This window comes from Balaenoptera ricei, chromosome 2 (genome assembly GCF_028023285.1).
Source record: "Balaenoptera ricei isolate mBalRic1 chromosome 2, mBalRic1.hap2, whole genome shotgun sequence".
NCBI lineage: Eukaryota > Metazoa > Chordata > Mammalia > Artiodactyla > Balaenopteridae > Balaenoptera > Balaenoptera ricei.
The window spans coordinates 186,711,370-186,735,414 of NC_082640.1; the positions used below are offsets into that span (position 1 = coordinate 186,711,370).

The 24,045-nt window shown below is 60.4% G+C and overlaps 2 protein-coding genes and 1 non-coding gene across 16 annotated transcripts in view; 1 reads left to right on the forward strand and 2 right to left on the reverse strand.

Moving 5' to 3' along the window:
* The window catches only part of ASPG (asparaginase), a 25,012-nt gene extending 15,554 nt beyond the window's left edge, over positions 1-9,458 (forward strand). Inside the window, exons 8-16 of one of the 3 annotated variants that reach the window (XM_059915112.1) lie at positions 438-620; positions 717-830; positions 1,341-1,457; positions 2,797-2,892; positions 3,134-3,297; positions 6,074-6,160; positions 8,156-8,255; positions 8,615-8,695; positions 8,872-9,458. In XM_059915112.1, coding sequence (XP_059771095.1) covers positions 438-620; positions 717-830; positions 1,341-1,457; positions 2,797-2,892; positions 3,134-3,297; positions 6,074-6,160; positions 8,156-8,255; positions 8,615-8,695; positions 8,872-8,883 — 954 coding nt within the window. In that variant the 3' untranslated portion in view covers positions 8,884-9,458. The remainder of the gene's footprint in view (positions 1-437; positions 621-716; positions 831-1,340; positions 1,458-2,796; positions 2,893-3,133; positions 3,298-6,073; positions 6,161-8,155; positions 8,256-8,614; positions 8,696-8,871) is intronic. The other 2 variants (XM_059915113.1, XM_059915115.1) reach the window with 2 other exon arrangements.
* On the reverse strand, positions 4,027-13,138 carry LOC132360025 (uncharacterized). 12 transcript variants are annotated; one of them, XR_009501036.1, is made up of 6 exons: positions 12,982-13,138; positions 11,650-11,765; positions 11,492-11,527; positions 10,684-10,792; positions 4,434-7,440; positions 4,027-4,293 (listed from the first exon to the last, which is right to left on the reverse strand). XR_009501036.1 is itself a non-coding variant. In XM_059915116.1 (3 exons), the coding sequence occupies exons 1-3, from the start codon at positions 6,706-6,708 to the stop codon at positions 4,216-4,218; spliced, it is 894 nt and encodes a 297-aa protein (XP_059771099.1). In that variant the 5' UTR covers positions 6,709-6,892; the 3' UTR covers positions 4,027-4,215. The 12 variants fall into 12 exon arrangements, 1 of the variants encoding a protein (XP_059771099.1); XR_009501037.1 differs by lacking the exon at positions 10,684-10,792; XR_009501029.1 differs by having other exon boundaries at positions 10,684-11,527.
* An 8,396-nt stretch (positions 13,139-21,534) lies between these two features.
* Positions 21,535-21,607, reverse strand: TRNAW-CCA (transfer RNA tryptophan (anticodon CCA)). Its single transcript has one exon. It is a non-coding gene; the product is annotated as a tRNA-Trp (tRNA).
* Positions 21,608-24,045: the final 2,438 nt, after the last annotated feature.

Below are 24,045 nucleotides of genomic sequence, written 5' to 3' on the forward strand. Positions count from 1 at the left end.
GTGGAGCCTTGCAGCCTCGTGGGATGTGCGCGCAGCACCCTGGCTTAAGCAGAACCCTGCACGTGTGTTAGCTGCAGGGCCCTTTCCCCACACACTGGCTTGCTGGGAGCATCACCTGTTGTGTGTCAGACGGGGCAGAGCTTTGGGCCGGATGGAGGGGCCAGGGGCCGGGAGGGGCAGTGTGGTGGCCCAGCTGGGATGGGGGGCCCTTCACTCCGTGAGACCTCTGATGGCCCTTTCTCATCTCCAGCTGGCTCCTTGTGACCTCTGACCCATTTCCACGGTGTTTGTGGCCTTACACTTAGAAGGGGACAAGGGTCCCTTTGGGGGATGTGTTGGGGAGCGTGGCAGGCACCGAGGGTGCAGGGCCAGCCTGTTGGTCCCCATCGCTGGAGCAGGAAGCAAGGCCCCTGACTCTCGCCTCCCGGCCCCCGCAGGTCCGGGTCTTCCTGCAGCCCCCTCTAAAGGGCGTGGTCATGGAAACCTTCGGCTCGGGAAACGGGCCCACCAAGCCCGACCTGCTTCAGGAGCTGCGGGCGGCAGCTGAGCGAGGCCTACTCATCGTCAACTGTACCCACTGCCTTCAGGGTGCCGTCACCTCGGACTATGGCGCTGGCACGGTGGGGTGGGGACACCGAGGCCTTGGGAAGGAGGGCAGGGGCAAGTCCGGCTGTGACCCCATGCCCCATCATCCGCCTGCGCCTCCGTTCCTGCAGGCCTTGGCGGGAGCCGGCACCATCTCAGGCTCCGACATGACATCGGAGGCGGCCCTGGCCAAGCTGTCGTATGTGCTTGGCCTGCCGGGGCTGAGCCTGGATGGCAGGAAGGAGGTGCATGGCCCTCCGGCTGGGGACCCGGGCCCGCACCGGTGGGCGGTGGGGCCCAGTCCGGGGGGTGTGTGCCTGGGTTTGGAAGGGGGGCGGGGACGGGGGGCTCCCCCGATCGGTTGCCAACCCCAAGCCCGGGCACTGCCTGTCCTCACCTCGAGGAGCCCCAGGTCTGGCTTGGGCCGAGGATCCCCAAACTGCTCCCAGGGTATCCCCTCCCTCTTGCTTTTCAGGCTGGCCTCAGACACAGCTGTCCCCGGGCCCTGGGGCTGGGCAGAGGCCACAGGGGCCCCGGGAGACCCTGAGCTGGAGGGCTGGAGGGTGGGGCTGGCCTGGTGTGGGGATCTGGCTGGGGTTAGGCTCCGGCCTCAGGCATGGAGCCCGAGGGAGGAGTTTCAGGCCCGGGGCAGCCCTCTCCCGGGGCCTGGGGTGCCTGGCCTGCGAGGTTGGTCTGGGCTGCTGGGTCCGGGCCCTGATGCAGCTGGCCCGGCTCTCCGTGCGCTCCCCCGGCAGCTGCTGGCCAGGGACCTGCGTGGGGAGATGACGCCGCCTGCCGTGGACGAGCTCCGGCCCTCTCTGCGGAGCAGCACGCTGGGCCGCGGGGTCGCCCAGCTCCTCGGTCTGAGCCAGGTACTGTCCTGCGTGGGCGAGGGGGTCTGGGTGGAGGGTCCCTGAGGGATGGGCTCCTGCGCCCTGGCATTTTGGTGCCAGGAGCAGAAAACCACCAGGCACGAACTGGTTCTGGGCTCCGGGCTACAGCGGGGAGGGTTTGCAGGGACTCGTGGGCCAGTGTGTGGGAAGGGGCCAGGCAGTGGAGAGGGGCCCTTGCAGCGTGCACACGGTACTCAGAACGTGGCCGCTCACCCGGGGGGCAGCCGGGCCGGGCCTACTGGCCCTGGTGCAGGGCTGCCTCGTGAGGGGGGCGCTCTCAGGCACCATGGGCGCTCCGTCCGTCCTGCTGCTGGCAGGAGAGAGGTGTCTGCTCTGGGTCTCCCAGGGAAGAGGGGCCAGGCTTGGAGCTCCTTTACTTCCCAGCCAGGGTGCCCAGGCCCAGGAAGGGACCGAGGACTTGCTTTAGGGCCTGGGATCTGAGATTCAAGCTGGGCCAGGCTCACGGGGGTGACTGCGGCCTCCTGATGCCCCACCTCACCACCACCCCCGGCACCGGCCTCTGGGCGAAGTGTCCAGACCTGGTGCGCCTGGCAGGAGACGGGCACTGTGTCCCGTTGCTGACCCGGGTCACACCACGTGCCTCAGTTTCCCCTCTGCAGAGTGAGGGTGGGAGAGTGGAGAGTGGCAGCAGCTTAACCTGCTTGCCAGGGATGGGCAGTAGCCAGACGTGTGCGGCCTGTCGTTACAGTGGATGCCTCGGGCCGAAATGACTCGAGGGATCAGGCCCTGCCGTGGTGCCTGGTGCGGGGATGCCTACGGGGGCCTCTGACGGGACCCCCAGCCTTCTGGCGCCTTGGGGAGCTGTTAGGCGACCCATGGAATTCCCAGCACCGGGGCCAGGCGACCCTTCCTTCTGGGGAGGGCCAGGCACCCCTTCCCACCCTCCCCCAGGCAGGTTCCCTATGAGTTACCCCTGCCTCCTGGCCCACAGGGGAGGCAGGCGAGGACGTGGGTCTCAGCGGGCGGGTGGCAGGCCCCGGTCACACAGCTGATGGGACAGAGCCAGGTGGTGGCCTGTGTCCTGCCTGGACTTTGCTCCCAGGGGTGGGGGTCCCGAGTAGGCCTCAGATGTGGTGCCCAGCCCCTTTCTTTTACCATGTTGAGACTTGAGGGGGCGCTGGACCCCATCCTGGGACTCACTGCTGGCGCGGTGTGCGGGCCAGCAGGGTTCCCACGGGCCCTGCGCTCCACCTCGGCCCACCTGTTCCCCTGCTCCTGGCCCTGCCCACTCCTGGGGGTGCTGAGGACCCCAGGAAGCGGCAGGGGTCCCAAGGTGCTGCGGCCCCCCTCACCCCAGGAGGCTGATGGCGTGCGGGATGCCCTGGCACCCAGCCTGGCCTGCGCCGCGGCCCACGCCGGCGACCTGGAGGCCCTGCAGGCGCTCGCCGAGCTGGTGAGACCCCTGCCCGCCCTCGGGGACCAGCTCCAGCTGCACCAGGCCCAGGGGGCTGGGGCGCTGCCCAGATGTGGGCAGGACTGCCTGTCCCGGGGCTTGCTCACCTCCCTGCAGCTGAGGGGGGCACGTGGCTGTGTCAGGCCCCCTTGGGTGCACCCCGACCCTGTCCCTTCCCTGTGGCCTACCTGGCCCTGCCCGGCCTTCCCTCAGTGGGTGACGATCCCATGCATCGCCCCAGGGCAGTGACCTGAGCCGGGAGGACTTTGGTGGTCAAACTCCGCTGCAGTCGGCCGCCCGAGGGGGCCAGGCTGGGGTGGTCACCATGCTGCTGCAGAGAGGGCTGGACGTGAACGCACGGGACAAGGATGGCCTCAGCCCGCTGCTGCTGGCCGTGAGGGGCAGGTACTGGGCTGCGGGGGGGCGGGCACTGTGGCGGATGTGCGGGCAGGGGTGCCGTGTGGGGCAGGGCCTGGACCGGGATGCCTCAGAGGGGGCCCTCAGTGTGCCCGTGGTCACACAGCATCCCCAGGCAAAGCCAGGTGGGACCAAGGACGCCTGCTTCCTGGAGCCTCGCCCACCTCCAGCTGGGCCCTAGGCATTAGCGGTGACCTTGCCAGGTGTGAACAGGACCCAGACTGGGAGGACTGACTCTGGGCACGGTGGTCAGGGAGGGCTTCCTGGAGGTGACCTCCAAGCTGAGCCAGGCAGGCCTGGCAAGACCCTGGCACGGAATTTCTAGACAAGAAAAACACTTACAGAGCACAAGGGGTCTCATGTGTGTTCCCTCCATCCTCCACCTGAGGGGCTGGGGGTGGGGCAAGGGGAGAAACCCCCAGCCCAGCACTGGGATGGAGCACGTACAGAGCAGGTGACATAGTGGCAGACGTTGGGCTGGGTGAGCACAGGTCCCCAAGGGGGCAGGCGCAGCATGCATGCTAGTGGGGGGGTCCCCCAAGCTGGCCCCATCCAACAAACCCTGGCTTTTTAAGGCAGGGCCCCAGCCTGGGTTTTTTTGGGGCCCCCGCCCAAGTGGAGACTTGCAGAGCTGAGCTCTTGCTGAGGCCCCAGGGCCCCGGTCAGTCAGTGTGGGTACCTGACATCTGGTTCCTTCTAATGGAAGTTTTGTTTTGTTTTTGTAGGTTTTTTTTTAAAATTTTATAAATTTATTTATTTATTCATTTTTAGCTGTGTTGGGTCTTCGTTTCTGTGTGAGGACTTTCTCCAGTTGCGGCGAGCGGGGGCCACTCTTCATCGCGGTGCGCGGGCCTCTCACCGTCGCGGCCTCTCTTGTTGCGGAGCACAGGCTCCAGACGCGCAGGCTCAGTAGTTGTGGCTCACGGGCCCAGTTGCTCTGCGGCATGTGTGATCCTCCCAGACCAGGGCTCGAACCCGTGTCCCCTGCATTGGCAGGCAGATTCTCAACCGCTGCGCCACCAGGGAAGCCTGTCTGGTTCCTTCTAAGGAGGAGCAGAGGCCCCCTGCCCTGCAGCCAAGGCCAGAGGCTGGGGCCCCCTGGAGGGGTCACCCTGTGTGCTCACCTGTGACGTGCACTGCAGGCTGGGGCAGCGGCACCTTGCAGGGCGGGTTGTGTGAGGATCGATGTGAAGGAAAACGCACGAGCTGGTGGTCACCACCCGGGAGCCGGGGTCACAGGCTCTGACCCCTTCCCCTGGGGTTGGGCCTGGCGGGCGGGCAGCCAGCCAGCGCGAGGCCGGAGGAGCAGGCATCGGGGCTGGTGAACACCTGTACCCGTGTCCTCTGCTGGGGCAGGCATCTCCTTGCCCTCCCAGGCCCGCCTGGCATCTCTCTGAGGGGCAGGTCTCTCCTGCTCTGACGGACAGTTGGAAGTCACGGCGGATGGGCACGGGTGGGGCCTGGTAGCCGCTTGGCCCCGTGTTCTAGGGGCTCACGTTGCTCCGAGGCCTGGAGCTTTCTGGGAAGACCTAGGGGCAGGGGCGGGACCCCTCTCCCACCTGTTTCCCCGTGCCCTGCCCGGCAGCCGGGAGGGGCGTCACATACATATGTGTGTGTGAGTGTGTGTGAGTGTGTGTGTGTGTGTGTGTATGTGAGCGTGAGCGCACTGGTGAACGCGGGTGTGAGTGTGTGTCTGGGACATGGGGATCACAGCCCTTGCTTTCCATCTCTTGTAGTCTTGCTGTTTCCGAATGCAGAGCTGGTCTCGGTTTAGCGTCTGCCACAGGCCCCGGGCCCTCCCCAGGGGGCTCTCGGCCTGCAGGACCCTGGGTTATTTCCGGGGGTTTCATGAGTCTCATGGAGAGCCCAGGCCACCAGACCTCTCGGCTCAGTCCTGGGCTGGGGCGCCTCACCCTTGGGGCAGTGGGCAGTGGGGTAGCCCCTCCCTCCCTGCCTCCTGGGAGCATCAAAGGGTTCTCAGCACAGGCGGGGGACAGAGGGGGAGGGCTGCGCGTGGGGTGTGCCCGTGGCGCCCAGGCCCGGTGATCTGGCTGGAGACTCTGCTGCTCATGCTTGGGTGTGGGTGGTAGCATGGTGAGCTCACCCCATCCTGGTCCCACCCGCTCGTCCCCAGCTGGCTGTCACGGCACCTCCCGAACCGGTCTCCCGGCTCACCCCCAAGCGGGCCCTGCTGTGCCCTGGAGGGGCTGGCCTCACCCTGGAGGGCTCTGGGGGGGACCCCACTCTCCTCTCCAGCTCCCTAAAAGTGGGGTGACCATGCAGTTGATGGTACACCCCCAAACTGGGGAAGGGGGCAGCCTCGGGGCTCTGTGCTCTCTGTTCCCTGGGCTCGGAACAGGTGCCTCGACACCCACAGACCTCTGGGCCCTGCTCCGGGCCAGCCTGACGCCCACGTTCTTCCGTCAGTGTCTCATGCCCACCCCATCCCCAAGGGCAGACTACCGGCCCAAGGGATTCTGTTTTCCCAGACTCGGCCCTGGCGGGTGTGAGCTCGGCAGGGAGGCTCCTCCAGGGTGGGCCATACGCAGGTGCCCAGAGCAGTGCCTCGGGGCCTGGGTGGGGGGCTGCGGGCGGGGTTGCCACTCAGCCAGGGCTGACTGACCCCCCTCACCCCGGGCGTGGGTCTGGGTGCTGGGGACCGAGGTGGGGTGGCCCTAGTCTGGGGAGGGTGGGTTCCTGGTCTTGGGCACAGGACAAGGCCCTGCTGGCGTCCAGGCGGTCACCACGCTCTTTCTCACGGCAGGCATCAGGGTGTCATTGGGCTGCTGCGGGCAGCTGGGGCCTGCCTGTCCCCCCAGGAGCTGGAGGACTCGGGGACAGAGCTATGCAGGTGAGGGTCGCAGGCGTACCTGTGCTTCCCAGGACGCGGGCTTCAGAGCGGGGAGAGCCCACTGTGCACCAGCTGGGCCCTTGGAGCACTTGAGGGTGGGCTTCGCTCCTAGCGGAGGGAGCAGTCCAGCAAGGGGGCGCGGGTGAGGGTGTGCGTGTGTGTGGGCTCGAGGAGGGCCGTGGAGGGGTCGGCTGGAAGGGGGCCTGGGTGTGGGCTGGGGGGAGCCTGGGTTGCGTTTGGGGAGGTTGGGGGGACGGGGTGGGGGCAGGGCAGTCGGCAGCTCTCACGCGCGGCCGCGCTCCCCCGTGGGGTGAGCTCAGCGTGGCCCCATGCGGCGGGTCCTCGTCCCCGTCGTGGGGAACACACCGCAGGCCCAGGAGCTGCCCTGCCCTGGTCGGCGCTCGGCTGCCAGCTGCCAGCAGGACTCTGACCTCAGCCGCTCTGAGTGACCACCAAGCAGGCCTGGGGGGGCTGCGGCCCCGGGAGGGGTGATGGTAGGCTGGGCAGGGGGCAGGCCCAGGGCTGCCGGCCTCCGCTCCTTCCTCCATCCCCTGGGCCCCTCCCCGTGGCGCTGCTGATGTGCCCCGCCCGCCAGCCCCTCCTGTGTCCAGCCTGGGCTGCCGTGGGCGGGTCTGAGGCCTCGAGGAGGGGGGACCGGGGGGGGGGCAGGCTGGGGGGCTGGAAGCGCCTTGGAAGTCAGAGCCCCCAGGCGTGGGCTGGGTGACAAGGGCGGTGTCTCAGACCGCGGCTGCTGTGGTGTGAGGACGGGTGCTGCCTGCTCTCCAGGAAGAGGACCTGAAGCTCTGGCCCCCTCGTCCCCACCGGCCAGCATCCCCCCACCCCCAGCCTTGGAGGCCCCCGTCCTAGACACAGTGGGGTGGAGAGAGCCCACTGGCCCCAGCCTCAGCCCCTCCCTCCCTGGAGTGCAGCGTCCCTGGGGGGACGGATCCTGCTGGCTGACCTGCCACTTCTCAGCACCGACAGGGCTAAGGGGGGCGGGGGGGTCTCAGGTGTGTGGGATGGTGGCGGGGCCCAGGCGGGGAGGGTCTTGGCTCTGAAGGGACTTCTGGGGTGACTTGGTTCAGAGCTGCACCCCAGGTGGGCCTCGATGGCTCCGTTGACAGATGGGGAAAGAGGCAGAGGGGGGAAGTGACAGCCAGCTCCCACGGGAGTGGGTCATCCGACCTGAGCTGCTTGGCTGGATTTGCGGGGGTCCCTTGGCCGGCTCTTCCAGGAGGCGAGGGTGTGTGGGAACCAGCGCGAGAGGCCTGGGGGCAGATCTGGGGGCGGGGCGGGTGGTGGCGCCATCAGCATGATTCACCTCAGGAATGACCCAGCGCCGCTTTGGGGGCTGCTGCTGCTGTTTCCTGACCCAGAGGGAGTCCCTAGGGCCCCCTGGGGGGATGGCCCTTCCTGCCCGGCTGCCCTGGCCAGCACACCTGGCTTGGACCCCTTCCCTGCCTGGTCCCAGGGTGGGGAGTGGCCTCGTCTGAGAGCAAAGGGAGGATGCGGACGACCCCACGAGGGCCTGGGAGGTGCTCTACGAGTCCCCCGCCACCTCCCTAGGGCAGGCAGGCCCAGGCCCCCTCCTAGCCAGGACCCCCCATGCGGCCTGCTGGGTCCAGGGCCATCCCCCGCCTCCTCAGACTTTCCTCCTGCCTCTGTGGGCCCCGCCAGGGAGAGCTGTCTTGTGAAATATGAAACTGGCGGGCGGCACTCAGCCGGTGGGGTGTGTGTGCACGTGCACGCGTGTGCGTGCATCCTCATGCGTGTGCGTTCGTGTGTGCACCCTTGACCTGAGTCCCAGTCACCCTTGCTGGGTGAAACCAGACTCCAGGCCGTCAGCTGGCCCGCAGCGACTCCTGCACTCCTGCCCCAGGGCTCGGGCACTGCTGGGTCAGCTGTTTGGGGCTGGCTTTGCAAAAGTGCCGGTGGGCAGATGGACAGGTGCCCAGCGCTCTCTGACGGCTCCCCCTTCTCCGCTCCCCCTCCCAGGCTGGCATCCAGGGCAGACTGTGAAGGCCTGCGGGCATGGTGGCAGGCGGGGGCCGACCTGAAGCAGCCGGGCTATGATGGGCGCAGCGCCCTGCATGTCGTGAGTACCACTAGTGCCCTCTGAGGCCACCTCCTCCAGGAAGGCCTCCCTGACAACTCCATTGGCTCCCCCTTCCCAAATGCCCAACTCCTGCTCTCCGGGTGGATGCACTTCATATGCGGGAACCACAGGGGAGGGAGGGCCGTCCCTTTTCCTGTCCCAGGTTCCCTCCCAGGGCCCAGACCTGTGGGGACAAGGGCAACGGAGGAGTCATGGGGTCCTTGGTGCATGGGTGGGAGGGCAGCCTGGTGGGCCGCTGGAGGTGGGAGGCGGGGTTCAGGGCCAGGTTGCTGGTCCGAGTCCCTGAGGCAGCCCCTCCCGCGTTCTCCCTCACCGCCCCCCCCCGCCCCCCACCGCAGGCAGAGGCAGCTGGGAACCTGGAAGTGGTGGCCCTTCTGCAGAGCCTTCAGGGTGGGGTTGGTGACCAGGCCCTGGGCCCAGTAAGTCCCCCAACCCCCTGTGGGGTTGGACCTGGTGGGGACTGTGTCCTGGGGACAGAGCCGGTCTAACTCAGTGGGGCCTGCAGAGCCCCTCCTGTGGTGGGGCGCACCCTCTGTGGGGAGCTGCAAACTGGGGCTCTGGACCAACCCCAGAACCCCTGCTTCCGTCCTGTCAGGCCGCCCCATAGTGCACCCTGCCGCGGCACTGGAGGCCCCAGCCATGGCCAAGAAGCTCCCCGAGCCTGGAGGGGGCCTGCCCGCCCTGCCCCGCCCCACCAGGACCAGCACCCACTGGGCTGGGTGGGCCAGGTTCCAGCTGACTCCTACCCCCACCCCATCAGCTGGCCTTCCGGAAGACTCTCCAGGCTGGTTGGGTTTGCTCAGGTCCTTGGGTCCCTCCCCTGTGAAAGGCTGCTTCCCGCTGACAGGTGCCCGGGCTTGTCTGTCTGCCCTGCCCCCATACAGTACCTGGGCCTCCACTCCTCCTCTAGAGACCTCCCATTGTCAGGAAGTGCTGCCTGGTGTCTGACCTGAGGCTGTCCTGCTGCAGCGTAAGCCATTCCTTCCTGTTGAGGCCTGCTGGAAGGATGGCAGCAGACCCACCCCCGCGGCTCTGACTGTGCTGTGCGCCCCCTTCCCCTGCCCCCCTCCTCGCTGCTGGAGCTGCTTCCCATTCTGTTTCCAGGACGCAGCCTAAAGGTCTTTGTTGGGTAGAGGGGCAATAAAATCTCTCTGAGGGCCATTCCCTCCCTAGATCCCCAAAGCCCGGCTCCAGTGGGTCTGTCTGGGTCCCAGGACCATGGGTATGTGTGTGGGGTGTGAGGCCCCAGGCTCTGGGTCAAAGGGTGGTGTCTTCAGCACCCTGGGGGTGAGGGACGCTCCGCCAATCCTTCCCAAGGCACCAGGAGTGAGTGTGAGTGTGGGCCCCCTGGGCGGGTGGGCAGGCTGTTCCCCTCCCCTACTTTCCCACCTCCCTGCCTGCTGTTCAGGCTGTTCCCTCCCCCAGACAACCTCTGCCCCATCTCCTCTCCTCCCAGTCCTCCTCCTGAGGCTTGGAGTCACCTCCTCCAGGCAGCCCCCACCCACATCTGCTTCTGCTTAACTCTCCTCGCGGAGACCATCTCTCTAGTCCTCCCAGTCTCCCTCATCCGGTCTTCACAGGGGCCTCTGCAGTCTGCTGGCCCCTTGGCCCCGTTCATTGCAGCCCCTGATCTGCTGGTAGCGCCGGACCTGCTACCTCTTATGAGCCAGGCCCATCCTGGGGAGCCTGGGTGGGTGGAAGCGCCCTGCTGTGCGCAGGTGTGGGATGGGCAGGGCAGGCCCAGGCCTGGTGGGTGTGGCTCTCTGAGGCCAGTGTCAGTGCCTTACCAGAGGCCCCGCTGGAGCTGAAATCAGGTGTTTGGACCCACGGCCTGAACCGGAAGCAGTCCGTGTGGCGACAAGGGCATGCCCTTGGGCCTGGGCTGGCCCGAGGCCTCCCTCCCCCCCGCCCCGCCCCCCGCCCTGCTGGCCATGAGGAGCCTCCCCGCTCCAGGTCCCCCACCACCTTGGCCCCTCTCTAACTGCCCCCAGAAGGACTGCCTTCAATCTGTCCATCTGGCCCCTGGGCTGGGGGCTCAGGAAGCCACTGGGCCCAGCCTGAGGGCAAGGGTGACCCCACAGAGCTCTCCCTTGCACCCACCATGCAGCCTCTCCCAGAGGCGCTGGGTCGGGGGCGGCTCCGCCCGCACCCCCAGGCTTCTCAGCCCGGTTCCCAGGCCCGGGCTGGCAGCCTTCCAGATCTTGCCCAGACACGGGTGTGCCTGGGCCTTGCACAAACAGGTGACACCACACGAGTGTGGTGGGGCCCCATACCCTGACGACAGCCCAGTGAGCGGGGGGCCTGCGGGGAAGAGGGGCCCTGGGGCTCCAGAGCCGGAGGCCCTGCAGTTGCCGGTGGGCCGGGACCCTCAGAAGGCCAGGGGGCGGCAGGACCGTTGGACAAGTACCTGGACAATTGGAGAGCGCCTTCCGCATCCCACGGCCGGTGCCCATCCCCACGTCCTCCGTGGCGCCCGGCACTCAGCAGCTGACCAGACACAGCCACCCGCTTTGGCTCTGCTTCCGAGGGACGGGGGACGGGATGGGGCAGAGCCTGTGCTCACGGCCACGCCACACTCAGCACGTCTCCCAGGCCCCGCGGAGCCCAGATTGTGAGAGCTGCGGTGCCTCAAGTTACCCCACATGGGCCCTCCCTCCCAGAAAGCCTGCCAGTGGAGAAGTGCCCACTGGAGCCCGGTGTCCCTGGGGGAGAGCACTCGCTGCGCTGGCGTTCCCCCAAGTGGGTCATCGAGGGCAGGGGAGAGGCTTCTGCCAGCGGGGCAGATGTGGGGAGCTCCCCTCCAGGCCCCCTGTTCTCAGGCCCCTCCACACACTTGGGGGATGCAGAGCCCTACAATGAGCGGCTCCTGGACTGGGCAGGCGTCCCAGAAAGCTCTGGAAAGTCTCAGGCATCTGTTTGGAAAGTTCCCCAGGGCCATTCCTCAGAGAATGGCCAAGTCGCAGCAGGGGAGTAAAGGGCCGCCCTCCTCGCCCCCAGCGCCGCGCGAGGGGGGTAGCCCCGGGGATAACAAAGTTGAAGGGTCACCTGCCAGGCGCTAGCTTCCATCCCGCGATGCCCCCGAATGGGCACTGGCCCATCTTCCTTCCCACTTTACAGCTGAAGAAACTAAGGCCCAGGCCTGTGCTCAGGGTCCCAGGCGGGCACGTGGCAGAGCTGGGCTACCAGCCCGCCTGGCACTGCACCGGCCCCCTCACCTCTTGAAGGTAGTGCCACCGGGAGAGGTCGCCGGGCTGGTGGGAGACGCGGGAGTGAGGCGAGGCTCGGCGAGGGCGGGGTACACGTGCAAGGTGCCCGGAGCCCCTCGGGGTCTCGGAGGGGCCGGAGCTGCGTGGCTCGCACCCGGTGATCTCACTTGGGGTGGCGCTCCGGCTCCCAACGGCCCATCTCCTGTCGCTGGGATCCCAGGGTTATCACTGGGAAACATCTCTGATTTAGGCCGTTATCCACGTTTACCCGGTGTCTTCCGTCCTAAGATCAGATTTCTCAGTTAGGGCCGCCCTCACCCCAGCTACAGGTCACACCTCAATACCTCCTGCTGCAAGTGGGGGGCCCAGGCGCTGGTACTGGTCACCTCTTCCTCTCCACTCTTACCAGTCCCCTCTGGCGCCGGCGACAGTGGCAGTGTGGAGGGAGGGGTCTGCCCCGGCCTGGGCTGCACCAGGGCTGAGAACAGGGGACAGGAGAGGTGGGGTCTTTCCGCCCATGCGGTGACGGGGGGCAGGAGCTCCCAAGCTCACTGTCTTGGTCACACACCTCTGTGCCCCCTCCCCCCAGTTCCTGCCCCCACACACTGCCACTCAGGCCAGTGGACTCAGCAGAGACGTGGGGTGTAGAGTCCCAGCTCCACCATGGAGCGCCGTGTGACCTCTGAGAAGTCACTGCCTCTCTTTGAGCCTCAGTTTCCCCAACTGCAAATGGAAACGATGAAACCTTTGCTACTCACTTTACTGGGTGGTGGTGCAGGTAAACCACACACAGCACGTGTGACAAGGTCTAGAGGGTCCGTCACAACTCGGTGGCTGCATCCGGCCTGGGACCAGCCTGGGCTCCCGAGCCCAGAGGACACTGGGGTGCAGCTGGCGGCACGGCCTTGTGTGGCCACCCCGGACTTAGCCAAACGATGGTGACCACCGCCCGCTGCCCACCCACCCCTGGGCCGCACCAGTGGCTCAGGGTGTGGGCCGAGGACTTTAGGGGTCACCTCCCTCCAAATTTTCTCTTTCCTAAAGCTTGGACTCCGCCATTAGCCCCCAGTGGGCAGCTCTGCTGCCCCAACACGTCCAGGTGACTAAAGCGGGCAGGCCGGGGCGCATGGGGCTGCGGGGTGCCGGCCCAGGGCTCTTGCCGGGCGTGGAGGGGACGCGGACAGGAATGTCGTGCCCTGGTTCCCCTGCCGCCCAGGGTGGGGAGTGTGGGCGCAGGATGGGGCTTCCAGCGTGGGCTCTGAGGAGGGGTCCGGGCTGCCTTCCTTACCCTCTGGGAGGAGACAGCGTCTGAGAACCAGAAACCTGCCGGCGCCTCCTCACCCTCCCTCTAGTTTCACTTTCCATTTGTTCCCCTCCTCCCCTCTCCCATGAAGTTCCCTTTGAAGTGAGAAGGGACACGGATGGGCGTGTCCAGCCGGCCCTCCCGCCACCCATGGACGGTACCCGGGTCCCGGGCTTCTGCCGGCTCCGGTCCTCACCTGGGCACCAACTCGGCCGCCGTCCCCACCTCCCCGCAGTGAGCCCGGGCGCCCCGGGTCCCTGGCGGGACGGTGCGGGTATGGTCCCCGGGCTCGGAGCGTGGACCCCAGGGGCGCCGGGGGCGGCGGGCCGGGCGGGGCCGGGAGGCCGGTGAGTCAGGGCCACCCCCGCGTGGGCGCGCCGAGCAGGTACCCGGGCCGCGGACGACCGGCCGCGCGACCTGCCGGCCCGGGAGCCGCCCCGCCCGGAAAAACCGGTCGGGCCGGCGCGGCGCGGGCGCATTCCGGCGGCGGGGGAGGGCGGCCACCCGCTTAAAAGGCGCCGAGGCGCTGGCCGCCGCCGCACGGACGCACCGCCGGGCATCGCGGGGCCGTGGGCGGAGGGGACGCGCCGCCGGGACGGCTGGGCTCGCGGGGGCTCGTCGGGCGCGGTCGGTCGGGCGGGCGGGGCTGGGTCCGGCGGCCGCGCTCCCGCTGCGTGTCCGGGCGTCGGGGCGCGCGGCCGGGGTCCCGGGCGGCGGGGCTCTTCTCTCCACAGCGCGGCGGACGCGGATCGCGCGCTGGGTTCAGTGGTTCTTAACAGTTCAACAGTTCTGTAGCGCAATTGTGAAATGTTTAGGACCACTAGACCCGGCGGGCCTGCACGCAGCGACAGTAATGGAGCGGCCCACGCGCGGCCCGGGAGCAGGGCCGGGGCGGGGGCGCCTGGAAGGAGCCCTCGGACCCTGCGCCGCGCACCCCAGGCCGGCCCGGGCCCTCCGTACCTCGCCCGGCAGACCCCGAGGCCGGGCCTGGGGCCGAGCGCAGCGGAAGGCGGCCGGGCGTGATGGCGCCGAGCGCTGGGAAGCGCTGGGAAGGGCTGGGAAGCCCTGGGAAAGGCTGGGAAGCGCTGGGAAGCGCTGGGAAGCCCTGGGAAAGGCTGGGAAGCGCTGGGAAGCCCTGGGAAGCGCTGGGAAGCCCTGGGAAGCCCTGGGAAGGGCTGGGGTTCGGGCGCGCCGGACCCACGCTCCTGGCGCGCTGCCTGAGCGGAGACGCCACTGCTGTCCTCCTGCAGCCCGAGCACACCCCCCAGCCCCCCGCCCCTTGAAACTCCGTCGGCTTCCCAGCCGGGCCCTGGCGGTGGCCGCGCGGGGTGAAGGCGCTCTCCTAGCCCCCGGCCTCCCGGTCCTGGTGACGCGGCGGCCGCGCCCTCCGGGGCGGGAGTGGGTCGTGGGCTCGCTGGGGGAGAGCTGGAGCCTTCGCTTCGCAGAGGGCGCGTGCGGGGCGATTGCAGGGGCCCAGTGAGAGCGTGTGGAATGAATGAAGGACCCCCAGGGACAGAAACGTGGGTTGGGAGGAAGTTGGGAGACCACGCCCCGGGTAGGGGAACAGGCCCGCGGACTCGGTGGGCCGGACCGCCTTGGCCAGGGCGTCCCCTCTGCAGTGCGTCCTGGGAGCACGCGCCCGATAGGTCCCGTGGGAGCCGCGGGAGCCCGCGTATCTCTGGGAGGGGCTGGCCCCGGGAGGGGCTCAGCAAAGTGTCACCCCATTCCCACCTCCCGCCAGGGCGAGGCGTCCCTCCCGGAGGATGAGACCGACCTGCCCGGGAGCCTGCCTGGCCCGCGGGTCTGGCGCCACCCTCTGGGGAGGGAAGGTCCCTGCCTCCTTGGCCCCGGGTGTAGGGGAGCCGAAGGGCAGCCTGGATGGTGGGTCGGACAGGCCTGGGTTTGAGGCCCACCGGAGGCGCGCGGACCAGCTGGATGGCTTTGGGCCAGTCACCAGCTCGTGAGTGCGGTGGTGGTGGTGGTTCGGGGGGTGGGAGGGGCGGATGCCAGGCCCCTACAGGGTGGGTGTGAGGACAGGAGCCGTGGTGTGGAGGGAGAGAGGTGGCCGCAGAAGGATGTGGCCCCAGCCCGGGCTGTGGGCCCTCTGGCTGCCTGGGGGAGGGGTCGTGTTCCCGGCGTGAGGGTCCACCTTCCAGCCAGCACTTTCCCCTTTTGCTCAGTAAACGCCGCTGCAGCCGCCTCTCGGGAGCACAGCAGGGCCAGGCCGGGTCCGCGGTGCTCTGAGGGGCCCGGAGGGTCTCAGCGAGGATGCTGACGCGGTCTCCTGACCGCCAGTGGCAGCGTCATTCGACAGCGTTCTTCCTGCGCCACCTGCTGTGCCCCCAGCAGCCCAGAGGCAGGGGCTCCCCTGCTGGGGTCCAGGTGAGGGGTCATGGGGTGTTACCTAGTCTGTGGTCTGGAATCGTTTTGTGCGATGTGAATAGATACATTACAGACTGATGAAAATAAACATATGTTCTAAAGCATCATCGTGTCCTGGGGCTGGCTGTCCTTTCTCCCCCAGGCCTCGTCGTGGTCTCTTCTTCTTCCATCCAACCCCAGAGGAAGAGAAATGAGGACAGTTGTGTAGGGGGGTGGCCAGGTCCTCACCTGGCCTGGCTGCCAGCCTCTGCCTTGCCTCTGGCCCCGTGGCCTCCCAGCAAGCCCCAAGCCCCAACCAGCTTTCTCTTAGTTGGGGAAGGGACACCTCCTGAAACCTTCTCCCACCTCCCTGACCCAGGCCCCTGGGCCCCTCCCCACCCCCTTCTGTTCTGAGCTGCTGCCTTGAGGAGCCGGGCTGGGGAGACGGCTTGGTCCCGGGGCCCCAGTTTCAGGCGGCTCCACCCGCTTCCAGCCTCACCCCATACTGGCGCCTGGCTGGCTGCTACCGTGCCCAGCCTGGCTGGGCTCTGGTCACCGGGAGGGGCAAGGTTGGAGGGCTTAGGGGCTGAAGTGATGGAGGACCCTCCTCGGCCGTACCCAGCCCCCTCCCCCATCCTGGCACGGACTGAGAGTCAGTCGTGGTTACAAGCCTTGCCGCCCATAAGCAAGTGACCGTGGCAATTCCCTCCTCTCAGAGAGCCCATTGCTTCCTCTGGCAGCGGGGCTGGTAGTGCCCATCTCGCGGGGCTCGCTGCAGGGCCACTCCCAGAGCGCTGATGTGGGGCAGAGCTAGAGCTTATCGCAGGGACGGTAATACCTCGTGGGGGAGGGCCGGTGGGGGGAAGACCCCAGGTAGCAATGGGGTGGGGCCTCACCCCACGCCCCCTCGGTCCCTGGGGCTTTCTGTGACAAGCCCTGTCTCTCCTGACATACATTGCCCCCTGCCCCTGCCCCCCGACACCTCCCCTCTCTCTGGCAGATGATACTCAGGGCCCCAGTACCCATTCTCGTTAGCAATGGAAGCCCCTCGTGTCCACTGGGCACTTGGCCCCCTGCGCTGCTAGTGTGGGGCTCTGGCCTGCCTCTACTTCCTCTTTCCCCTTTCCGGGTGGAACCAGGCCACTGTGGTGCTAAGCCCGCCCTGGCCTTGCAGACAGAGGGCCACCCTGGGCCATGGCAGAGCCTCCCTGGATGAGGCTGACCAACTCATCAAGGTTTGCCTGGGACTTTCAGGTTTTAACACTAGAAATCTCATGTTCTGGGCACCGTCTTTGTCCAGGGCAAACTGGGACAGCTGGTCACCCCACCCTGGACCAGTGTGGGGGATCCGCCACCCTGGTTCCTGGGACCACTTACCAGCTTGTCTTTTCCACAAGAGAAATTAACCTTCTGTCTTTTTAAAGCCACTGTTATTTTGGTCTCTATTAAAGTAGCTAAACCAGTCTTCTGAGCGAGTGGTCTCCAGCTTTGCCACGTGGCTGTCACCGGGAGGGCTGGTGAAGATCGCCAGGCCCAGGCTCAGAGGAGAAGGATGGCAGGGAACCTGCGCCTTGGCCAGGTTCCCAGGTGATTCTGATCGAGGCCCGAGGCTGGGAACCACTGTCTTAAGTAGTAGATCTCAGCAAGAGAAAAGAATTGGAGGAATGAGGGTAGACAGACCCCCGAACCTGCGGCTTGTGGAGATGTCCCAAGCCTCTAATCCCCAGGGGAGCAAGAGCCCAGAACAAACACTGCCTGTCAGTCCCTCTGTCCCCAGCATCCCTGCCTGAGTCCCTACTGCACGGGCAACCTGCTGGGGGCTCCCCCCAGGCTACAGCGAGTCTAACTCCAAGTGCCTCTGAGGTTGAGAATCGTCATAGAGGTGGAGGGACAGATGACAGTTCCCTACTTCCTCCACACCCTCGGTGACTTTGTGAGTGTCCACTGTGATGGGCTCTCTGAGCATCTGCTGTGGTTCTTAAAGACTGCAGGGCACACAGATGGGAGGGGACATGTCCGAGAGAGCTTTCCTCAAGCCCTCCAGTCGTTGGGGATCACTCTTTTTTTTTTTTTTGGAAGTCTTATTTTATTTTATTTTTTAATCATAACTCATCTAAAAAAATAGCTCTGAAATTGCAGTGGATACTATTGAATACACATAGTTGATGACTTTAATCAGATATTCTTTTTTTTTTTTTAACATCTTTGTTGGAGTATAATTGCTTTACAATGGTGTGTTAGTTTCTGCTTTATAACAAAGTGAATCAGCTATACATATACATATAACCCCATATCTCCTCCCTCTTGCATCTCCCTTCCACCCTCCCTATCCCACCCCTCTAGGTGGTCACAAAGCACCGAGCTGATCTTCCTGTGCTATGTGGCTGCTTCCCACTAGCTATCTATTTTACCTTTGTTAGTGTATATATGTCCATGCCACTCTCTCACTTCGTCCCAGCTTACCCTTCCCCCTCCCCATGTCCTCAAGTCCATCCTCTACATCTGCATCTTTATTCCTGTCCTGCCCCTAGGTTCTTCAGAACCACTTTTTTTTTTTTTTTAGATTCCATATATATGTGTTAGCGTACGGTATTTGTTTTTCTCTTTCTGACTTACTTCACTCTGTATGACAGTCTCTAGGTCCATCCACCTCACTACAAATAACTCAATTTCGTTGCTTTTTATGGCTGAGTAGTATTCCATTGTATATGGAGATCACCCTTGTCTTTATTTTTTCAGTGTCTCGAGGTGTAATTAACATATAGTAAAATGTACAATGTATGTTTCAAGTGTACAATCTGATGACTTTTGCCATATGCATACATCCATGAAACCATCTCCATTATCAAGGTAAGGAGCAGATCCACCACCCAACAGGGTTAATCTGGCCCTTTGCAATTACTTCCTCCCTTCCGCAACACCCCCCCACCCCTGACCCGAAGTTTTCTTTCTTGGAAGGTTTTCAAATGCACATTCAATATCTTTAATGGATATAGGACTATTTGGTTTATCTATTTCTTCTCAGGGGAGTTTTATCAGTTTGTATCTTTCAAGGAATTTGTTTATTTAATCTAAGTTGTCAGATTTATTGGTATAAAGTTATTCATGATATTCCATTATTATTCGTTTGGCATCTGTAGAATCTGTACAATGTCCCGTCTCATATTCTTTTATTTTTTCAAAATTGTATTTATTTATTTATCTGTCCAGCATACGGGATCTTAGTTCCCTGACCAGGGATTGAACCCGTGCCCCCCTGCAGTGGCGTATACTTGGAGTCTTAACTGCTGGACCACCAGGGAAGTCCCCTCCCCTTCTTTTTTTTTTTTATAAACCCCAACTCCCTGATGGTTTTCAGGGAGGATTTTTTTTTTTTAAGATTTTTAAATTTATTATTTATTTTTGGCTGTGTCAGGTCTTAGTTGCGGCACCAGGATCTTCACTGAGGCATGAGGGATCTTTTGTTGTGGCATGCAGGCTTCTCTCTAGCTGTGGCGTGCAGTTTCCAGGGCGCATGGGCTCTGTAGTTGTGGCATGTGGGCTCTCTTGTTGAGGTGCACAAGCTCAGTAGTTGTGGCGCACGGGCTTAGTTGCCCCACGGCATGTGGGATCTTAGTTCCCTGACCAGGGATCGAACCTGTGTCCCCTGCATTGTAAGGTGGATTCTTTACCACTGGACCACTAGGGAAGTCCCCCCTCCCATTCTTAATATTGATGATTTTGTGTTTTCTCAGCCTGGCTAGAGGTTTATCATTTTTATTGATCATCTGAAAGAACCCACTTTGAGTTTGATTAATGTTCTCTATTATTTTTCTGTTTTCTATTTAATTGATTTCCACTCTTTTATCTGTTATTTCCCTTCTTCTATTTACTTTAGGTTTTGTTTGTTCTGCTTTTCTAGCTTCTTAAGATGGTGTCTGTTAGGCCATTTGAGGTTGACCCAAAGCTCCCTGAAGCTCTGTTCATTGTTTTGTTTTTTTTTTAATATTTATTTATTTATTGATTGATTTGGCTGTGCCAGGTCTTAGTTGTGGCACGTGGGATCTTCGTTGCTGCGTTAGGGATCTCTAGTTGCGGCATGCGGGGATCTAGTTTCCTGACCAGGGATGGAACCCGGGCCCCCTGCATTGGGAGCATGGAGTCTTAACCACTGGACCACCAGGGGAGTCCCTCTGTTCACTGTTTACAGTTTTGTTTTCTCTGTGTTTCACTTTGGATAGTTTCTATTTCTAGCTAAATAATTGCTTCTTCTGCAGTGTCTAATTGGTATTAATTACATCAGTGTAATTGTCGTCCTGGACATTATATTTTCCATCTATGGAAGTTCGATTGGGTCTGTTTAATAGTGTCATCTCTGCTTAATGTATTTAAGCATTCCTAGATCTTCTTGAACTTAGTGAAATAGTTACAAAAATAGTTTTAATGTTCTTGTGAACTGATTTTATCATCTGCATCATTTCTGGGTCTGTTTCTTTGTGTGTGTGTGTGTGTGTGTGTGTGTGTGTGTTATTTATTAATTTATTTATTGAAGTATAGTTGATTTACAGTATTGTGTTCGTTTCAGGTGTACAGCAAAGGGATTCAGTTATGTGTGTGTGTGTATACATACATCTATCTATCTATCTATCTATCTATCTATTCTTTTTCAGATTCTTTTGCTTTATAGGGATATTGATATTGAGGGACTTCCCTGGCGGTCCAGTGGTAAAGAATCTACCTTCTAATGCAGGGGACGCGGGTTCAATGCCTGGTCAAGGACCTAAGATCCCACATGCCACAGGGCAACTAAGCCCGCGCACAACTACTGAGCTCGTGAGCCTCAACGAGAGAGCCCGCGTGCCGCAAACTACAGAGCCCACGCGCTCTGGAACCCTCACGCCACAACTAGAGAAGAGAAAACCCACACGCCGCAACTAGAGAAGAGAAAACCCACACACCGCAACTAGAGAGAAGCCTGTGTGCCGCAACGAAAGATCAGGCGTGCCTCAGCGAAGATCCCACATGCCGCAACTAAGACCTGATGCAGCCAAAAAAACCCCCCAAAAAACCAGAATTAAAAAACCCCAAGATATTGAATATAGTTACCTGTGCTATACAGTAAATCCTTGTTGTTTATCTATTCTATATATAGTAGCGTGTATTTGTTGATCCCAAACTCCTAATTTATCCCCCTTTTCCACTTTGATAACTGTAAGTTTGTTTTCTATGTCTGTGAGTCTGTTTCTGTTTTGTAAGTAAGTTAATTTGTATTATTTTTTTAGATTCCACATTTAAGTGATATCATATGCTATTTCCATCTGACTTACCTTACTTAGTATGATAATCTCTAGATCCATCCATGTTACTGCAGACAACATTGTTTCATTCTTTTTTATGGCTGAGTAGTATTCTGATATATATATATACACAGATATATCTCAAATCTTCTTAATCCGGTCATCTGTTGATAGACACTTAGGTTGCTCCCATGTCTTGCCTATTGTGAATAGTGCTGCTATGAACAATGGGGTGCATGTATTTTTTCAAATTAGAGTTTTCATCTTTTCTGGGTATATGCCCGGGAGTAGGATTGCTCTATCATATGGTAACTCTATTTTTAGTTTTTAAAAGAACCTCCGTACTGTTCTCCATAGTGGCTGCACCAATTTACATTCCCACCAACAGTGTAGGAGGGTTCTCTGGGCCTGTTTCTATTGACTGATTTTTCTCCTCATTTTGTGGTTTTCTGTTTCTTTGTGTGCCTGGTAATTTTTGATTGGCTGCCAAGCATTGTGGCTTTAAACGCTACTGGGTGCTGGATAATTTTGTATCTTACAAACATTGTGAGCCTTGTCCCAGGATGTGGTTGAGCTACCTGCAGAGAGTTTGATCCTTTTGAGGATTGCTTTTAGCTTTGTTAAGCAGGAGCTGTGCAACATTTATTCTGTTTTATTCTGTTGCCCCAACAATGAGGCAGCCCTCAAGTCCTCTACCCCACACCTTGCAAACGATGAGGCTTATTCCTTCTGGTCAGTGGGAACACACACCATTCCCAGCATGTTTAAAAATTTTTTTTAATTATGGGAAAATATACAATACATAAAATTTATTCTTTTAACCATTTTTAAATGCACAGTTCTGTGGCATTAAGTACACTCACATTGCTGTGCAACCAACGCCACCATCCACCTCCAGAACTTTTTCTCATCTTGTGAAACTGAAACTCTGTCTCCATTAAATAATAGTTCCTCGTTCCCCTCCTCCCAGCCCTTGGAACCACCGTTCTACCTTCTGTCTTTAAAAAAAAAAAAAATTTATTAATTTATTTGGCTACGCTGGGTCTTAGTGGTAGCACGTGGGATCTTTGTTGTGGCACAAAGGATCTTTAGTTGCAGCATGCGGGATCTAGTTCCCCGACCAGGGATCGAACCTGGGTCCCCTGCATTGGGAGCATGGAGCCTTAACCACTGGGCCACCAGGGAAGTCCCTCTACTTTCTGTCTTTAAGAGTTAAGACAGTTACCTCAAATGAGCAGAGTTGTCCTGTATTTCCATCTTCTGTGACTGGCTAATTTCACTGAGCAAATGTCCTCAAGGCTCATCCATCTTGTGGCAGGTGTCAGGGTTTCCTGCCTTTTCAAGGCGCAGAGCAGTGTCCCACTGTGTGGAGGGACCACAGCTTGCTGACCTGTTCCTCTGTCAACGGACACTTGAGTTGCCTCCACCTCTGGGCTGCCGGGACTGATGCTGCCGCGGACATGGCGTGTGCGCATCTGTCTTGGTTCCCACGTGGTTGGAACGCAGGCAGTTTTCCTTCCGTTCCCTCCCGATGGCTCCTTCTCTGGCCTTGGGGAACGTCCTTTCCTTCACGTGCTGACGGGCACCGGGCTAGAGACTCAAGGGGCCCCTTTGCCGGTCTCCAGAGCTGTGGTGGCTCTGGCAGCTCTTCTCTCTGAGACTCTGCCCTGCAGACTCGCGCAGCCTTGGCTTCCCCAGAGTCCCGACGGTGTGCCCTCTGCCCGGGGATGCCTGAGAGCTCCTCCTGGTGCCCCCTCCATGTGCTGAGGCCCGTCAGCTCTCCCTGGCCAGTGGGCTGGGCCAGCGCAGGCCCTGCCTCACCTGCTCCCCTCTCTCAGGGGTCCCTGTCCTGTCCTGCCTGAGAGCCTATGTCTGTGAACGGTTGTTTCATCTATTTTGTCCCTTTTTGAATATTTCTGGTGGCAGTGTGAATCTGGTCCCTGCTGCTCTATCTTGGCTCAAAAAGCTCCCCCGCCCCATTACCCCAAGAACACTAGCGGTCTGCTGATTCTCTGCCATGGTCCTTTCCCAGAAATGTTTCTGGCTTTCCCCAAGGGACGACAGTGTTGTTACAGACACACAAGGTGGGTCTCCAGCTCTCCTCTGGAGCTAGACCTCTCCTGGACTCCTCGTGCTTACCACCCCTGATGCTGGGTTCTCCTGGGGGCTCAGATGTTCCACTGGCTCAGTGCTGGGGCATGGAGGCTCCGTCAGAGCCAACCTAAATCCACGTGTAACTCTTCACACATACGCACAACTTCCCTGAGGGCCTGGCCTCAGCAGGAGTGGGTGGAGGTGGCCACCTCCAGAAGTGGTTCCTGGGGGTCTCTAAGTGGCAGACCCAGCTCAGTCGCGGCAGAGGGGACGCTCCAGGTACCTTGTCCCCCTCCCTCCAAGACTCAGCCTTCCTTTATCTCCAGGCCAAGTCCCCAGCGTGCCTGAAGAGTGTCTTGGGAAGATGCCCCAGCACACAGGCCAAGGCGACACGCCATGGGCAAGGCGACACTTGGCCATACATTTTGTGAAGTCTGGCTTCTTTAGTCTTTGTTCCTCCTTTTAAAAAACATTCAGATAAGGATTTAATTTTCCTTTGGAGTCACTTTGGTCTCAGACCGTGGGTGGTGGTATAAAGCACTCAATTGCTTTCTTTGTAATTTCCATTGGGATTTTTCTCTAGAGTTATTCAGAAGTATGTTTTCACTTTCATCTACATTTCTAAATTAAACAAATAATTTCTTTTAAAAGTGAACTTTAAGCATTTATATAATTTAAAAAGTCAAATAATAATTATAAAACTTGTTAAGAAAAACAGGAGCTTCCTGCCCTATATATTCCTGCCCCAAGTTAGCATACTATGTCACAATTCCTTTCTCGTACAGCTTTTTAATTAAAAAAAATAATTGCCTCATTTTTTAATTTGCATAGTTATGATGGAAGTTTATATCCCTTCTAAATGTGTTCAAATACGTTATGTAATCTATATCCTTCCTTCCCTCCCTCCCGCCCTCCCTCCTTTCCTCCCTCCCCTCCTCCCTCCCTCTCTTCCTTCCTTCCTTCCTTCTTTCTTTCCTTCTTTCTAAGGCCTTCCTGTACAGTGCTCTGAATGCCTGCTCCAATCTGGACCCTTAGGACTCAGCTGACACCTGTAAACCTCTGTTCACCACCCTGGAAATGCCCTTTATCTCTTTCCTGGGTTGGAGTCCCATTTCCTTGATCACATGTCCTCTTTTTCCTTGGTTTAGTTCTTTATTTGGGAGGAGCCCATCTGCCAGGAACTTGGAGAAAGGGAAAGATCAAAGGCCAAGTTTTTGTCTTTATTCTACTTTTCTACTCAGTTGATAGTTTGGCTGGGTATAGAATTCTAGATAGGGAATAATTTTTCCTCAGGGTTTTGGAAACTGCTCTATTCTCTTCTAGTTTCCATTGCTACTGTTGAGAAGTTGGAGGCCAATCTGCTTCTTGCTTGACATGTGGATTCCTCCCCCCATCGCAAGCTTTTAGTATCTTCTGTTTGTTCTTGGTGTTGTTTTGAGAGTTCACAAAGATGTTGGTCTTTCTTTCTTTCTTTTTTTTTTTTTTTTTATTGTGGAAGTCATTAAATCCTCAGTCCTTAGTTCTAGGAT

Excerpts from the sequence above, each read along its gene's own strand:
- LOC132360025 (XM_059915116.1), bottom strand. The coding sequence starts at position 6,708 with ATGGAGGAAGGAGCGGAGGCCGGCAGCCCTGGGCCTGCCCCCTGCCCA. Across the intron at positions 4,721-6,179 it reads CCGCGTCCTGGGAAGCACAG|GAGAGACCTGCCCCTCAGAG; the intron begins GTACGCCTGCGA and ends CCGTCAGAGCAG. Across the intron at positions 4,294-4,433 it reads GCCTGCAGTGCACGTCACAG|GGGACACGGGTTCGAGCCCT; the intron begins GTGAGCACACAG and ends CTGCCAATGCAG.